This window comes from Octodon degus, unplaced genomic scaffold (genome assembly GCF_000260255.1).
Source record: "Octodon degus isolate 3935 unplaced genomic scaffold, OctDeg1.0 scaffold00393, whole genome shotgun sequence".
Lineage (NCBI taxonomy): Eukaryota > Metazoa > Chordata > Mammalia > Rodentia > Octodontidae > Octodon > Octodon degus.
In genome coordinates, this window is record NW_004524969.1 from 48,033 (window position 1) to 63,526 (window position 15,494).

The window sequence follows — 15,494 nt, forward strand, 5'->3', positions numbered from 1 at the left end:
CCCAGCCAGGCTCTTGGCCAGCACACTGTGGCTCGCGCGGCGGATCGGACCGGGAGGCTGCGGACGGGGCCCAGGGTGAGGCGGAGGCACCCCTGGGCGCTCCGAGGGAGCTAGGCTGGAGGGTCCGGGACCCCCTAGGCTCGGGGAGGGGGCGTTGCGCGATTCTCAAAGCAGGGGTGGCTCTTCAATGGGGGTAGGGCGAGGAGCTTTAATTTCTGCGTTTGCAAAGGAAAGAGGCCGGGGCTGGGTTCCTGGGTCCTGGAAGGACAGGATGAGAGCCCAGGTTGGGGCTAGGCCCCTGCGTTCTCCTGGAGAGGTGAAGACTAGACCCTCTGTCGTCCAGGGAGCTGGAGGCTCCGACTCTGCGCCTCCCTAGGAGCCCCTGCCCTTCCTCTCTCCCCAGAACATGTCACCTGAGGAGCGAACGTATCTAGTGGTTCTTCTCATCTCCATCCCGATCGGCTTCCTCTTTAAGAAAGCTGGTGAGTCAAGTGTCCGCCGCGAGAAAGCGAGGGGAGAGGCAGGCGGCGGGAGGGGGTAGGGGGAGCCCGAGTTTCCAGGCTCACGCCGTCCTTTCCCTACAGGACCCGGGCTGAAGCGATGGGGCGCGGCCGCCGTGGGCCTGGGGCTCACCGTGTTCACCTGCGGCCCCCACACGCTGCACTCTCTGATCACTGTGCTGGGGACCTGGGCGCTCATTCAGGCCCAGCCCTGGTGAGCGGGCGGCGGCAGAGGGAGGGGGCCACCTGTCATCTTCGGGTCTCTGCTCTCTCCTTGCTCCCAGTTCTTCGTGTGTCACATTCTCCTCCCCTCCTGCCTCGCTCAGCTCCTGTGGCTCCGTGTGCCTGTGCACTTGTCCCTGTGTGCTGTCCGCACTGCCACCCCCATGCAGTCATTCCGTGCCTGCTCTGCCTTGGTGGTGGGGAGGACCAAGGAGGACTGAAAGGTCTTGCCCTAAAGCATCTCTTAGCCCCGTCCTTCCTCCCTGCTCTGTGGCTGCGTTCTCTTCAGCAGCTCACATTCTCTGTTTGAACCCTGAGTGCTGGGGGAGGATTTGAGCCGACATTCTGGGGGTGGGGGCAGACTCCTGGAACTCACACAGCGCCTCCACCTCCCCAGCTCGTGCCACACGCTGGCCCTAGCCTGGACCTTCTCCTACCTGCTGTTCTTCAGAGCCCTCAGCCTGCTGGGCCTGCCAACTCCTACACCCTTCACCAATGCCGTCCAGCTGCTGTTGACGCTGAAGGTCAGCCTGCACTCCCCCTCCCTGCCTCCCCCAGGCCCAGTTAGCCACACCGTGCCTCCTCCCAGCCCTTCCCACTCCCACAGGCGAGGCAGGAATTTTATCTCAAACCTTCAGTGTGGGATCTGTGCTCACGGTTCTTGTCTCAGAGCAGGTCTTCGCCTCCTCACTGTTTCTGGGGTAAAGAGAGAGCCTGAGCGCATGCTGTGATAGGAAGAGTTCTTTGGCACTGGGCTGTGCCTTTTGGCCCTGCTTTCACCACATACTGTGCCTAAAGCCTGTAGCAAAGTGTTTCGCGGAGGAGGGAAATTCATTTTAGGGAGTAGGTGCGTGGCCAAGGGCGTCAACTGGGACAGCTGGGTGTGGCTCCTCTCACCTGGGAAGGTAGGTGGAAGCAGGCCCCAGGCCCTCCCCGGACCTAGCAAGTCCCGAGTTCCACTCTGCCATAGGGTCTGGTGCAGAACTGGCTTCTCCAGCATGCTGTGTTCTCACCAGGAGCTCAAGCACGGGCAGGAGGCGATCAACTGTGAGGAGACTTGGAGGAAGACCATTTCTGGATGTGTGGGGACCAGGGGCCAGTGTGGGGGGGACGGCCGAGTGCGACAGACTGCCACCCACGTCAGCTTCCTGCATAGGGCAGTGGGCAGCAGGGTCCCGGCCACGCAGGGCCTTGTCAGCCATGGCAGGAGTTGGGACCTCTCTCTGTGAGAGACCAGCATGCACTGAGGAGAGTTGCTGGAAGAATGGATGTGATCAGTTTTGCTTTTTTTTTCTTTTTCTTTGTGGAACCAGGAATTGAACTCAGACCCTTGCGCTTGCCAGACAAGTGTTTATTCTACTGAGCCATCTCCCCGGCCCCCAGTTTTGCTTGTTTAGAATGTTAAAATGCCCGCTAGGCATACACACTGCAGGCACCACGCCTATTGTCCCGTCTTCAAAGGCTGCGTAAGTAGCCCAAGAACATGGCTTGCCTGGCCTGTGGGAAGCTCTGCTGTCAGTCCCTAGACCCACAACAACTGAAGAGAAAGGCACGCATCCTGGATAGTGAGAGTATTGAGGTGGCACAGGCCAAGAAGAAATGAGATAGGGATCCTTTATCAAGGACCACGTGACAGGTGGTGGCAGCTTGATGCGTTATCAGCCTTGGGTGGCAGCTCAGAGCCCCAACAGGAAGTGCTGCTTGAGGACAGCTAGAGGGTTGTATGTTGCAGCAGGGTGGGCGGCATGGAGAGAACAGCAGTGCAGGGACCCTGGGCCAGGCTGAGTCCGGGGAATGGAAGGGAAGTATTGGATAGAGGCCTCCATCGTCGGGGGAAGAACAGCCCTGCCCTCGCCATCCTGCCTTCCTCACTGTCCCCTTGGGCCGTGTCCACGAAACCCAGTGTTAAGCCAACAGACACGCCTGTAGGCTGTGGCCCTGTGGAATCAGTAGAGAGTAGAACTGGAGGGACGGGTGGGGTGTCTCTAGTCCCACAGTGGAGGCAGAGAGGAGACAGACCCGAGTAAACCGAGTGGTTGCGTCTAAGATCAATGGTGTTTTCTGGCCTGAGCAGTTGACTAGATAGGGTTGGCCTGTTTGCAGAGATCTTCAGGCAGTGGGGCATTGGCTACAAGCATAAATGGCAACTGGACAACCTGCTGGGGCTCCTCGGCTCAGCCAAGCTCCAGACTGGGATAGTGTCTGGGTGTCACTAGCTTGTGGGTCATACCTAGAACCACAGGACTGCATGTGTGCACGTGGGGAGCTGGGAGGGCTTCCCTTTGCTCAGTGCCCAGCCTGCCCTGCAGTGGCTCCCGCCTGGCCGTGCGGGCAGAGCCGGCTGACCGCTCCGCACACCATCCCCCAGCTGGTGAGTCTGGCCAGTGACGTCCAGGACCTGCACTTGGCCCAGCGGAAGGAAATGGCCGCGGGCTTCAGCAAGCCGCCCGCCCTGGGGCTGCTGCCCGACGTTCCCTCCCTGATGGAGACGCTGAGCTACAGCTACTGCTACGTGGGGATCATGACGGGTGAGTGCCGGCCTACCGCGCTCCCTGTGCCCCGGCCTGGAGTTTGCTGCTGCTCCGCTCCTCCAGGCTCCCTTAGTCCCCGCTGTTCCTGGGTTCTGTACAGACATGCCTGTTCTGGGTGTGTGAATATCACATGTGTGGAGTATTTTGGTCAACTTTGAAGCTTTGCACACTCTTATCTGCTCCTCCCTAGGCCCGTTTCCAGTGATTGCCCCCTCCCTTGGCCCAGGCCTGCTCAACAGGAGTGGGCCTGTGGGAAGTGGGTGGGGCCGGCTCTCCCCGCTGGAGTTGAGGGGCTTCCCTGTACTCTAGGGCAAAGCCAGTCCTCACACCTGGGCCTGGGCATGCCTTCCCCTCCCGTCTTCTCTCCAGGCTGGCCTACCTTCTGTGATTCTTATACCGGGGTCACCCGTGTCCAGGTCTTGTCTGTCGGTCCTCATCTGTCTTAATCTCAGTCCTTATCCCTAGGGTCAGCGTCCCATCCTTCTGTCTGTCCTAGTGTCTGGGTCCCCTCCCTCACCCTTAGTCTCTGACCACCTGTCCCTTTTGCCTCCGTAGGCCCATTCTTCCGCTACCGCACCTACCTGGATTGGCTGGAGCAGCCCTTCCCCGAGGCCGTGCCCAGCCTGCGGCCCCTGCTCCGTAGGGCCTGGCCGGCCCCGCTCTTCGGCCTGCTCTTCCTGCTGTCCTCTCACCTCTTCCCATTGGAGGCCGTGCGCGAGGACGCCTTCTACGCCCGCCCGCTGCCCACCCGCCTCTTCTACATGATCCCAGTCTTCTTTGCCTTCCGCATGCGCTTCTACGTGGCCTGGATTGCTGCCGAGTGCGGCTGCATTGCTGCCGGCTTTGGGGCCTACCCCGTGGCTGCCAAGGCCCGGGCCGGGGGCGGCCCCACGCTCCAGTGCCCACCCCCCAGCAGGTCAGGCGAAGGGAGGGAGGTTTCCCAAGACTCAGCAGGCCCTGCCGCCAGGGGCTGGCCCTGCTAGGCTGGCCCTGTCCCCACAGGGAGGGCAGTGGGGAGAGGGCAGGGCACCGAGGATGGTGAGCGGTGTGTCACCTCTGGCAACTACTACCTGCCTGCCCTGTCGTTTGGGGTCCAGTGTTCTTGGTACCTATTCATTGCCGCTTATTGCTAGCACATGTCACCCCTCAATATGGTGAGACTCCCTCTGTTGCTAGAAAGGAAGACGGTATCCTATTAACTGTACACCACCCTGTGTTGCCATGGAAATGTCACCCCCAGAACCAGATTATTGCTGGGGACGCCATGCTTTGGTCATGGTAGGTCATCTTCCGTTGCTAGGGAATGGTTGCTTAACAGTTCTGCTCTTTGCTAGGGAAACCATATCCCTGGCAACTAGCTCTTTTTGATAGAAGTCCTGTTCTCAGGGGCTACAGAACCTGCGCCCCCTGAGTGCGTGGGAGCAAGTACCTTCTCGTGACGTGTTGTCACAGAGCAGCTCTCGGTTGCTCTCTGTCTCTAAGGAAGTAGCATCTCCTGCCCTAGCCTGGCTGGAAGGAGGCCATTCCCAGCAACCACAGGTCACCCCTTCCCGTTACCAAGGAAACCAGCCTTCCTCCTGGTAACTGTCTTGACCCCCGTTGCTCCTGGTACTGCCCACGTCTTCAGCGCCCTTAGTGCTGAGCAGGTCACAGGCAGTAACTATGGGCTCCCCTGTTGCTGAGGAAGTAGTATCCCTAGCAACCAGGAGTGGGCTGACTGTCCTCTAGAATCCCTTGCCAGCCTGCTACCCGGAGCTGGTGCTGGGGCGGCATCCTCCTGATGTAAATTACAAACCACTCCTTGCCGGGGTTGTGCCACCCCCCTCCGAGGCTCAAACTGCCATCCTGTTGTGGGGTGGTGGTGCCCACTGCCCTAGTTACCATGGAGAGACCCCCCCCCAGCTGCTAGAGAGTATGTCTCCCAGGGAAGTCAGGCAGCCGTTGAAGGCTTTCTGAACCTGCCAGACCCCATTTAAAAGGATGGCTCCCTTCTGTCATCTGAAGCCACCAAGGATGTTCTCCATCTGGGGCTGCTGGCGTCACTGTATTTCTGGAGGTGACACTTGTCGAATGAGCACAGGAACCAGGACAAAAGGCTCTTCCTGGAAGCTTTTCTGAACAGCCTGAGCCTTGTTGCTAAGGAATCCTTTGTCCCTAGCACTGGAGATCATTGAGAGTCACCAAGCTTAGAAGTCTCCCCAGCAACCACCTCCTCTGGAAGGATGCTTCCCTAGCAACCACACTGTCCAAGGCTCAGAAGGGACCACACTTGCTAGGCTCTGTGAATAGCTGAGCTTGGTTGCTAGAGGACTCGCAGCTTAGCCGCCCTACCGCTCCAGGCCTTCTGCAGCCGTGGCAGCCCATCAGTTACCACGGAGAGAAGCCCACTGTTGGTGAACGGTGCCCGCCCTCCCACCTTGCTCCCCAGCCTGCCTTCCCTATGCCCGAGCAACTCTGCTAGCCTAAGAGCCATTACCTGGCCAGAATGGCGCCTTAGTTAGTGTCAGGGCTGGGACAGGAGCAGACGTGGGAGGGGCCTGGCTGAGTTGCATGTCTGTCCCCGCCCTCATCCCCACCCCCAGTCTGGAGAAGGCAGCTGCCCTGGAGTACGACTATGAGACCATCCGCAACATCGACTGCTACAACACAGACTTCTGTATGCGCGTGCGGGAGGGCATGCGGTACTGGAACATGACGGTGCAGTGGTGGCTGGCGCAGTACATCTACAAGAGTGCACCTGCTCGCTCCTACGTCCTGAGGTGAGGGAGCCCTGCCCCTAGGCCTCATGGGAGTTGTAGTTTCCCTGGCCTGCCCTGGGGTAAGTTGTCTACCTACGCCTGAGGTCCTCCTCTTGTAACACTGCAGGGTACTGGGTTTTGTTCCTTCAGCAGTCGTGAATTACCAGGCTGGCCTTGAGCTTGCAGTGCTCCTAAGGTGCTCAAGCAGGTGGGAGCGTAGGAATGTACCACCTCACCAGCCTTCTCCTAGTGTTTCTTGAGTAGAAACCGTGGTGGGCTGGGCATCATCTATAAGCCACAGAAATACCAACTTAATCCTGGGGTTTTTTTGTCCCCACGTTAGAGGCCAAGGTTCAGAAAGGTCTTGAGAGGCCACAGCCCTAGAGCTAGAGCTGCCTGGGCGAAGGCTACCTTGTGGTGGAAAGGTCTGCTCAGCCAGCAGTGACAGCCGGTGGCCGTCACCCCAGCACTTGGGAGGCAGAAGCAGGAGGAGTGTGAGTTGAAGAACTGCCTGTGTAATACAGCAAGATCCTGTCTCAAAAAGCACACAACGAACAAAAAAATTTTTCAGCGCCTGGCGTGTGCCAGACCGTAGGTTTAATCTCCAGTATCGTAAAAAATACAGCCCCTGCAGCTGGATGTGGTGGTGCTCTGGCAGACGGGCAGGAGAGCCACAAGCTTGAGGCCAGCGGTGGTATCCTAGCAAGATCCTGCCTTTAAATAAGTCAGAAGGGCTGGCTGGGGGTGCAGCTCAGGGTGAAGGCCTACGTTCAGTCCTAGGTACCTTGGGAGGGGTCCTCTGGCAGTGTGGTGAGTGCATTAGAGGTGGAGAATGGCAGCAAGTACAGAAGCTGGGAGGGGAGTCAGACCCAAGTACAGGCACCCTGGCGAGGACGAAAGCTTGGAGTCCTCGTAGGGGGTAGCAGCCTGGAAGTAGCCAGATTTGGGAGCAGAGCCGGGGTGGGAGTGCGCTGCATGTGGGTGCAGAGAAGAGGCATGAAACGTGGCTCCCAGCTTGGGGTGTCCGGAGGGGACACCGGAAGACCTGGGAGAAGGAGGGTGAAGAGCCAGGCTTGGGCTCTGACTCCTTACCTCAGAGGTGACTCAGATTACAGCCGGGCCCCTTGCAAAGGCAGTGACATGGCTGTGAGGCTTCAGGGAGCAGCTGGCGTTGGCAGTGGACACTCCGTGTTCTCCATGTGGCTCATCCACCCCCCTCAGGTCAGGGCCCTACTCCGCACCCGTGTCTAGTTCAACAGTCCACTTGGGTGACTGCCCACTGCAGGGGATGTGTGGAAGTGTCAGGCTTGGGGCCTCCAGCTTGCTAGAAAATGCTGTGCCCTGAGCCACACCCCCAGCCCCTAACTGGGCAGGGCCAGGCCTGCCCCTTAACACCTTGCTGTGTGCAGCATTCCGCCTTCTTTTCACTCACTCGGAGGATGAGACAGTCCCCATTATCTGCCGCTGGATTATTTTTGCACTTTCAGTCCCTGGGTGTCAGAGGGACAGACCCACGAGCAGGCAAGAGCTCCCTGAAGTCACAGCGTAGTACAGCCAGAACTGACCCTGCCCAGTTGGAGGGTGAGATAGAGAACGATTCTTGGGTCTCCATGGCAGAAGGCTCAGCCTGAATTCATGTGTTTCAGGAGCCAGAGAATCAGGTTTCTGGGTCTAAAGTGTAGGGAGCCAATCTTGGAGTCTGGGGAGGTGCAGAATTATGGCTGAAACCGAGTCTCCAGGAATGAGAAATTTCGCTTAGGTTCCTAAGGTAGGACAGCTGGGATCCCAGGTTGGTGGGTCCCACAGAAAAGGAGTGGTGGGAGAACTAGGTCCCCAGAAAGAGGAATAGACTCTTTAAGTCCTGGGACAGGAAGCAGGACAGGACTTGTGTGTGCTGCGTACATGTGTGTGTGTTTGTGGGGCTGGGGATTGCACCCAGGACCGTGCTCATGCCAGGCAATGGACCAGTGCACAACATCCCCTCTTGGCTTCTTAAAGGAGGCAGGAGCTGGAGTCTACTGGGTGGGCAGCTCAGGACTGCCTTTCTCCCAGAGGCAGGGACCCCTGGCTTCGTGATGCTCCAGAATTGGTCAGTGTGTCGGCTGGGCCGTGGTTCTCAGGCAGTCACCCACCACATGTCATGTCAGACAAGTCCAGTGGGCCCCATGCCCGGGATGTCTGCTGCCAGTGGGGTGGAACCTAGAAGTTTCTGTTCTAAGAAGTTCCCAGGTAACGCTGCCAGACCACAGAGCGGACTTTGAGAACCACTGGGCCAAGGAATCATGCTTCTTGGGCCTGAGGAAGTGCTGTGGGCCATGAGACCCCAGTAGGAGAAGGGGCTGCGGTTAGGCTCGCTGTCTCCGACATGGGGAGCAGGAGGGCTGGAGCCTCCACTCCTGTGTGCTGACTCCCAGCCTCCCCCAGGAGCGCCTGGACCATGCTGCTCAGCGCCTACTGGCATGGCCTGCACCCCGGCTATTATCTCAGCTTCCTGACCATCCCGCTGTGCCTGGCTGCGGAAGGCTGTTTGGAGGCGGCCCTGTGGGCGCGGCTGAGCCCCCGGGGCCAGAAGGTCTGGTACTGGGTGCACTGGTTCCTGAAGATGCGTGCCTACGACTACATGTGCATGGGCTTCGTGCTGCTGTCCATGGGCAGCACGCTCCGGTACTGGGCCTCCATCTACTTCTGCATCCACATCCTGGCCCTGGCCTGCTTGGGGCTGGGGCTAGCTCTGGGAGGGGGCAGGCGCAGCAGGCAGAAGACTTCGCCCCAAGCCACCAGCACGGCCCCCGAAAAGCTCCGGGAGGAGTGAGCCGCTGCAGCGCGCCCTCTGCTGGCCGGTCCCGCCACACGCTGCGCCCCCTGGGAGTCCGCGCCAGCGAGCTGTCTCTTCCCGCCGAAGTTTCAGGGGGGCCTGGCCTGAGGAGGGTTCCATCTGCCCCACTTAGCTCCCCGCTTTACACTGGATCAGAGGCGAGGCAGTGCCCTCTCGCCTTCCCCTCTCCGACACCAGGGTACCATCTGGACGCCTCCCTGCCCTGGCCGAAGTGTTCAGAACCACCGGCCTCGGACAGCAGGGTGGGCGTGGCAGGGTTTGCTCAGACGTTCTCTTCGGACCTGCTGCCCAGGGCCCGGGGCATCGAGCTCGGCTTCTGGAGGGAGCGCTTCTTCCTGTGTCCTGTTCCATTTTTAATTTCCATCCAACCGATGCTTTTTGGGCAATGTACAAGGGGATGTGACCTTCCATTTCCTAACTGGGAATTTGTTCCTGTAGCCCTTGGCCCAGAAGGGGTCAGAACGCATCGGTCTTCCCAATAAAGTGTCACATGGGCGTGTTTGTGAGAGCATATGCAGCGATAAAGCTGGGGACAACTGCCTGTGGCAGTATAGTCAGGGCTGTCGGCCCTGCCCGAGGCTGGCCCAAGGTGTGGCGCCGGTAACCCGGACTCCAGTTCCCAGGAGACCGTGCAGGAGTGACCCTGCACACGTGTACATTGTGCCCTTCCTGGGCTACCTGCTGGCGAGGTGCCGCCCTGCGCCTGGGCCCTCCCTTACCTAGGACTGTCCCGCCCAGGGGACCAGGGAGACGGAAACACTGCCGCCCAGGGCCATGGAAGGAGGCCTCCACTGGGAACCCGAGCCCTGGGGGCCCCCAGGTAGGGTGCTGGTCCACCCGGAGGCTACAGCCGGTGGGAGAGCTGGTGTGTTTGCAGCCTTCCAGCCAGGTGGCAGTTGGGGAGCCTGAGCTCCCGGGTACTAACCACAGGGCGGAAGTTTCAGTTACTGAGGAAAAGACAGGAACCCCGAGTCAGGAGGAATCAACCCCAGACTCACTGGAGGACAGGTTTGGGAGGAGGGACTGAGCTGTCACCTGGCGGTGGTGGGCTGAGAGCTCAAGCTACGGAGTAAAGGAAAAGGAAGTAGGGGCCTGAACTCCTTGGCCTTAGAGTAGGAGCAGCCTTGGGGGGTGGGGGCAGGAGTCTGGATTCCTGGACCTGTGGGAGTGGAGGGTAGGAATTCCAAATTAGACTAGGCAGATATGGTGTGAGCCTTTAATTGCAGCACTTGGGAGGCTGAGGCAGGAGGATCCTTGCTAGTGAGAGACCAGCCTGGGCTACAAAGTGAGCTCAAGGCCAGCCTGAACTGCATAAGGAAACCCTGTCTTTAAAAAAAGGGGGGGGGCACACAAGGGCCTGAGTTCAATCCCCGGTTCCACCAAAAACAAAAAACCCACAAGCAGTTCTCACAGAAGTAGCTGGGAATTCTGATCTCCCAGGACAGGGGCCAACTCAGGGCCAGGTCCCTTGGCCTCCCACTCTGCTCTCTCAGGCTCATCGCTGGCCTCTGTGCTGAAGGAGCTCCCAAGTGCTGCCACCATTCGGTACCGTGGCCCTGGGGTGCTGCCCTGGGGGTCCCTGGAGGAGGAGGAGGAGAAAGATGGAGGAAGGAGCATTCAGGCCTTCGCCGGTGCTAGCCAAATGGAGCAGGAAACCCACCCTTCCCGGGAGCTGCCCTGGCCCATGCAGGCGAGGCGGGTGCATAGGTAAGGGCCCGCAGTGGAAGCGGCTCGACGTTTCCCAGTGGCTTCCCGCACGCCTCTTCTCTGCTTTCCACCGCGCATGCCCCATGAGCCCGTTTGCAGTGCCTGCTCCAAGCTCTGGGTGGATAGTCACGTAGACTTCATTGTGTTGCGCCTGGCTTTTTGCGTAGATCAGGTATTTTTCTTTTGTTGCTACAGGGGAGCAGAGGAGGGCTGCCAGGCCCTCACTGTCTCGCTCTACCTCTGCTCCCCTTCCAGGAAGAACCAGGCCGGGCAGCACGGGGCCTACAGCTCCCAATCCAGGGTTGGCCACTGGGCCCGGCTACTGACCAGGGGCCAGGAGAAGATGAAGGCAGGCCTGCGTGGCCTGCAGCCTTGGGCGTGGACTGTGAAGAGGATCGGGGGTGTGTGGGGTCTGAGGGTAGAGGGCTGGCACCTGAGAGCCTGGGCTGGGGCAAGGAAGCGAGCACCTCTCTGCTCCCCCTACAGGCCAGTTTGGTGGTGGCACCAAGTCCTACTTCTCTCTGCTGCGCTTTCTGTTGCTTCTCAACGTCCTGGCGTCAGTGCTTGTGGCCTGCATGGTGCTGCTGCCCACCTGGCTGCAGGGGACTCCCCCGGGCCCTCCCGGCCCCAATGCCTCCTCGTCATGCGGCTCTTACAGCCCCCACGCCTCAGGTCTGGCCAGCTTCGCCTCCCAGCTCTTCAACTTGCTCTCTGGAGAGGTGGGTCTTAGTGATGTCGCCACCCCTACAGCCCGGCTCAATTACTGCCTCTCCCAGCCCGAGTGACCCCGTCTGCCTCTCCCTTCCCTCCAGGGTTACCTAGAATGGTCCCCTCTCTTCTACGGCTTCTACCCTGCCCGCGGGTACCTAGGAGTCACCTACCTGTGCTCCGTCTTTGCCTCTGGCCTCCTCTGCCTCCTGCTCATCCTGCGTCGGTCAGTGACACTCACATCCTGACCCCTGGACCAGAGGGTGGGAGCGGGCTCCCCAAGAACGCTTGCTCTGGGCTCAGTCCTCTGAGTTGCATCGGTTCATAAGACACTTCTCATGTGTGAAGACTAAGGACAGAGACGGCTACCCCCAAGCTTGGGATCTGGTGGAGAGCGCGGGATACTAAAAAGGCACAAAAGTCACTGGTTCCTGAAGGCAAGCTACACAGAAAAGGAGAGGCTGGGCATGGTGGCACACTCCAGTAATCGCAGCACACAAAAGGCTAAGGCAAGAGGATTGAAAACTGAAAGCCAGGGGCCCCAGATGGCTCGCTAGAATAAGCGCTTCTCTGGCAAGTGCAAGGGCCTGAGTTCAATCGCCGGTTCCACAAAAAAAGGAAGGAAGGAAGGAAGGAAGGAAGGAAGGAAGGAAGGAAGGAAGGAAGGAAAGAAGGAAGGAAAAAAAAGAGAGAGAGAAAGAAAACTGAAAGCCAGCCTGGGCTAGTTGGGGAGATCCTGTCTCAAAATTAAAGGGAAAGGCTGCGCGCCTGCGTTTATGCCCAGTACCTCAGAAACCAGGTAGAGCTTGGCAGGTTCATACCTGTGTCAAGAACAGTGCCAAGAACTAGAAGAGCACTCACTGTCCACTTGCCCAGAGAAGCCACCGTCCTGTCCACAACCCAGGATTCCTGTTTTGCACAAGTGTGGTGCCCTATCCCCACCTGCCCTGTCTTGCACATGTCTCTCTACAGCTCAGTGTCAGGACTGAAGCAGACGCTGCTGGCCGAGTCAGGGGCTCTGACCAGCTACAGCCACCGGGTGTTCTCCGCCTGGGACTTTGGCCTCAGTGGGGCTGTGCACGTGCGCCTGCGCCAGCGCAACATCCTGTACGAGCTGCAGGTGCGCGGGGGGGCGGGGCTCCAACATGATAGGGACCCATGGGACTGCTACGACAAGGCGCAGGGACTGGTGGAGGGTCCCAGGGCAGAGCTTTCTGGTAAGAAGACTCTGCTAGGGATCCCGGAGGGCGAAGGTGCAGGGCGTGGCAAGGCAGAGGTAGGGCGCGATAAAGATGGACTGCGGGCGAGGGGGCGGAGCTTGGGTGCAGGGCGGGTTCGCAGCCCTAGAGACCCAGAGTACTCATGCATCCTGCGGAGCCATGAACGAGCCCTGCTGAGGTGGTCAGCATGCGGAGAGGGCTGCATAGCTCAGCGTGGAGCCTGGTGACGTGTGCACGGCCAGGTGGAGCTGGAGGAGGCAGAGGTTCGGCGAAGAGCCAAGGCTCGCACGCTGGGCCAGCAGGCCCGGGTGTGGCTGGTGCGGGGGCTGCTCAACCTGCTGGTGATGGCGCTGCTGGGCGCGGCCTTCTACGGCGTCTACTGGGTCACGGAGGAAACCGGACGGCTGCAGGTGGGTCCCAGGACCGGCACCTGCATATCCCAAAGTGGAGGGTGTGGGAGGGGACGGAGGTCCAGTGTTCCTGGGTCTGGGGCGGGGGTAGACCCTGGGCGGGACCTTAAGCTTTGTCACTTCCTCTGCCGACCCTCGATCTCCCCAGGAGAAGCCCCTGGTCCAGCAGGCGCCGCTGCTGCAACTCGTAGTGAGCTACGTCCCGTCCATCTTCCTCTCCACAGTCAACGTTGTGCTACCGCCTGTGTTTAACCTCATTGGCCAGCTGGAGGGCTACACTCGGAGCCACCAGATCGTCCTTATCCTGATCAGGTTCCAGCCCGAGGGGTGGGCTGGGGTCAGAAAACTGAGGAACAGGGCGGGCGTGTTTACGTCTGCGGAGCATAGGGACAGGTGGATGGGGTCCCGTGAGTTCAGATTTTGCCACCTGTGAAACGCGAGGGCCATGAGCATCCCCACGCAGGAGGACGGATACGTGTGGGTGCCAGGCCCGCGCGACCCCTCCCTCGCCTCCCTTCAGGACTGTGTTTCTGCGCCTCGCTTCCCTGCTGGTTCTGCTCTTCTCGCTCTGGTCTCAGATCACCTGTGGGGGCAACGCCCAGGCCCCAGAGTGCAAAGACTGTGGCTACAACTACAAAGAGCTCCCGGTGGGTCCCCAGCCGGGCGCTGCTGGGGCTGGAGGCAGGACGGGAGTCCGGGTCAAGGAGTGTGGGTTCCGGACACGTAGCACTTTCGGATGCGTGGTCCCGAGGTCTCACCGACCCATTCTCCGCTTCCTCAGTGCTGGGAGACTCGCGTGGGCCAGGAGATGTACAAACTCCTGCTCTTCGATCTGCTGATCAGTCTGGCCTTCGCACTCCTCTTCCAGTTTCCTCGAAAGTGAGAGTCCCGCCCCTCGTGAAGCAGGCCCAGTCCCTGCAGTGCAGATCTCAGTTTTCAACCTCATCTCGCTTTGTCTCTCAATCACCCAAACATCACCCTGCACTTGCAGGCTACTCCGTTACCTGTAGCTGGGTCATCAGGCCTAGACTCCGCCCCCTGAGCATGCCCCACCCCTCAATGCTCCTTCCGGATTGGGGGGTGGGACGTGGTGGTGGGGAACCATGGTGGACACTTCTCCTATTAACCCCGCCCTCCCAGGATATTCTGTGGCCTCTGTCCAGGACCGCTGGGGCGCTGGGCCGGGACGCTGGAGTTCCAGGTCCCCGATGAGGTGCTGGGGCTCATCTACGCACAGACAGTGGTCTGGGTGGGCAGCTTTTTCTGCCCTTTACTACCTTTGCTCAACACAGCCAAGTTCGTGTTGCTTTTCTATCTGAAGAAGGTGAGCGTGAGGAGCCGGGACTTCTGGGCCAGGGGAGGTCGACATCGACAGCAGAGTCCAGAGTCTGAGACAAGGGGCCGATTCTGGGAGAGGAGACTCAGGAGATCTGGGTCTCAGATGCCCCTTTCTCGTCCTCCGGCCAGCTCACTCTGTTTTCCACCTGTTCCCCGGCCGCCCGCACTTTCCGGGCCTCCATGGCGAGCTTCTTCTTCCCCCTGATCCTCCTCCTGGGACTCGTCCTCTCCGCTGTCCCTGTGCTCTACAGCATCTTCCTGTAAGTGGGAGCTGCTCCTGCCACCCTTCCTGGCCCTTAGTCAGACTAAGACGCCTGCCAAAGCCCAGTCTGTCTCTGCCCACAGAATCCAACCTTCCAAGCTATGTGGTCCATTCCGGGGCAAGGAATCCATCTGGGCCCAGATCCCCGAGTCCATCAGGACGCTGCCTCGGACCGCCCAGAACTTCTTCTTCTTCCTGGGCTCCCAGGCTTTTGCAGTGCCACTTCTGTTAATCTCCAGGTGCGAGGGCCCAGCTGCAGAGCCAGAGTTTCAGCGTGCATGCGCTGTGTCCAGGCGACCACGGCCTGGGGGCCTGGATCTGGGGTCTGAGGGAGAAAGGGCTGAGAGACCGGCCTCCCGAAGCTGCAGGAGTAGGGTTCTCGGTGTCTGGTTCTGGTTGCTAAGGAGCCGTGGTTGAAGATAATCCCGAGCATTTCAGGAGTCGCTCCCATTCCTGTCTGCAGCATCCTGATGGCGTATACCGTGGCTCTGGCCAATTCCTACGGACGCCTCATCTCCGAGCTCAGACGCCAGATAGAGACGGTGAGCAGGCGGAGGGGCTTTCAGGGGCCTGGAAAGCACCGGGACGGGTGTAGGACGAGGGTAAGGGCGCGCCTCACCTCCACCTCGGCCGCAGGAGGCGCGGAACAAAGTCTTCCTGGCTCAGCGTGCCGTGGCGCTGGGTTCGGAGAACAGGCCTCTGTGAGCAGTCGAATCCGGATGGCGTCCGGCCCTCAGCCTCACTGCCCCCGACCCTGGGAACCTTCAGTTAGGTTGCACAGAAAATGACGACGCCCTCAAGTCCCTCTCTGTTGAGCCTTTTATCAATAAACAAGCCAAAGTTGCTGGGCCCTCTTGGGAATCTCAGTTCTGAAGCGTGCTTTCTGTTGGGGACCCGCTGGCTTGAAGGGCTCTTCCGTGAGAGGGCGTGACCTGAATGTCAGCCAATCGGCGGCCGTTCTTGGAGGCGTCCGGGCGGAGCCACTTGTGATTGCCTCAACCTGAGATGGTTGCTAGGCGACA

The 15,494-nt window shown here is 59.8% G+C and overlaps 2 protein-coding genes across 3 annotated transcripts; both read left to right on the forward strand.

The window, feature by feature from the left end:
* The first annotated feature begins 6 nt into the window (after positions 1–6).
* Mboat7 (membrane bound O-acyltransferase domain containing 7) lies at positions 7–9,335 on the forward strand. Of its 2 annotated transcripts, XM_004648349.2 has the most exons (8): positions 7–75; positions 404–482; positions 585–714; positions 1,120–1,246; positions 3,091–3,250; positions 3,809–4,169; positions 5,836–6,012; positions 8,416–8,837. In XM_004648349.2, the coding sequence occupies exons 2-8, from the start codon at positions 407–409 to the stop codon at positions 8,801–8,803; spliced, it is 1,419 nt and encodes a 472-aa protein (XP_004648406.1). In that variant the 5' UTR covers positions 7–75; positions 404–406; the 3' UTR covers positions 8,804–8,837. The 2 variants fall into 2 exon arrangements, with proteins under 2 accessions (XP_004648406.1, XP_004648407.1); XM_004648350.2 differs by lacking the exons at positions 7–75; positions 404–482; positions 1,120–1,246 and having other exon boundaries at positions 601–714; positions 8,416–9,335.
* Positions 9,336–9,500: 165 nt separating this feature from the next.
* On the forward strand, positions 9,501–15,338 carry Tmc4 (transmembrane channel like 4). The gene is made up of 15 exons (XM_004648362.2): positions 9,501–9,647; positions 10,321–10,534; positions 10,790–10,935; positions 11,021–11,253; positions 11,347–11,468; positions 12,215–12,362; positions 12,705–12,872; positions 13,021–13,184; positions 13,393–13,519; positions 13,654–13,751; positions 14,013–14,196; positions 14,340–14,470; positions 14,556–14,711; positions 14,936–15,014; positions 15,109–15,338. Exons 1-15 carry the CDS (start codon positions 9,602–9,604, stop codon positions 15,175–15,177), a joined length of 2,085 nt encoding a protein of 694 aa, XP_004648419.1. The 5' UTR covers positions 9,501–9,601; the 3' UTR covers positions 15,178–15,338.
* Positions 15,339–15,494: the final 156 nt, after the last annotated feature.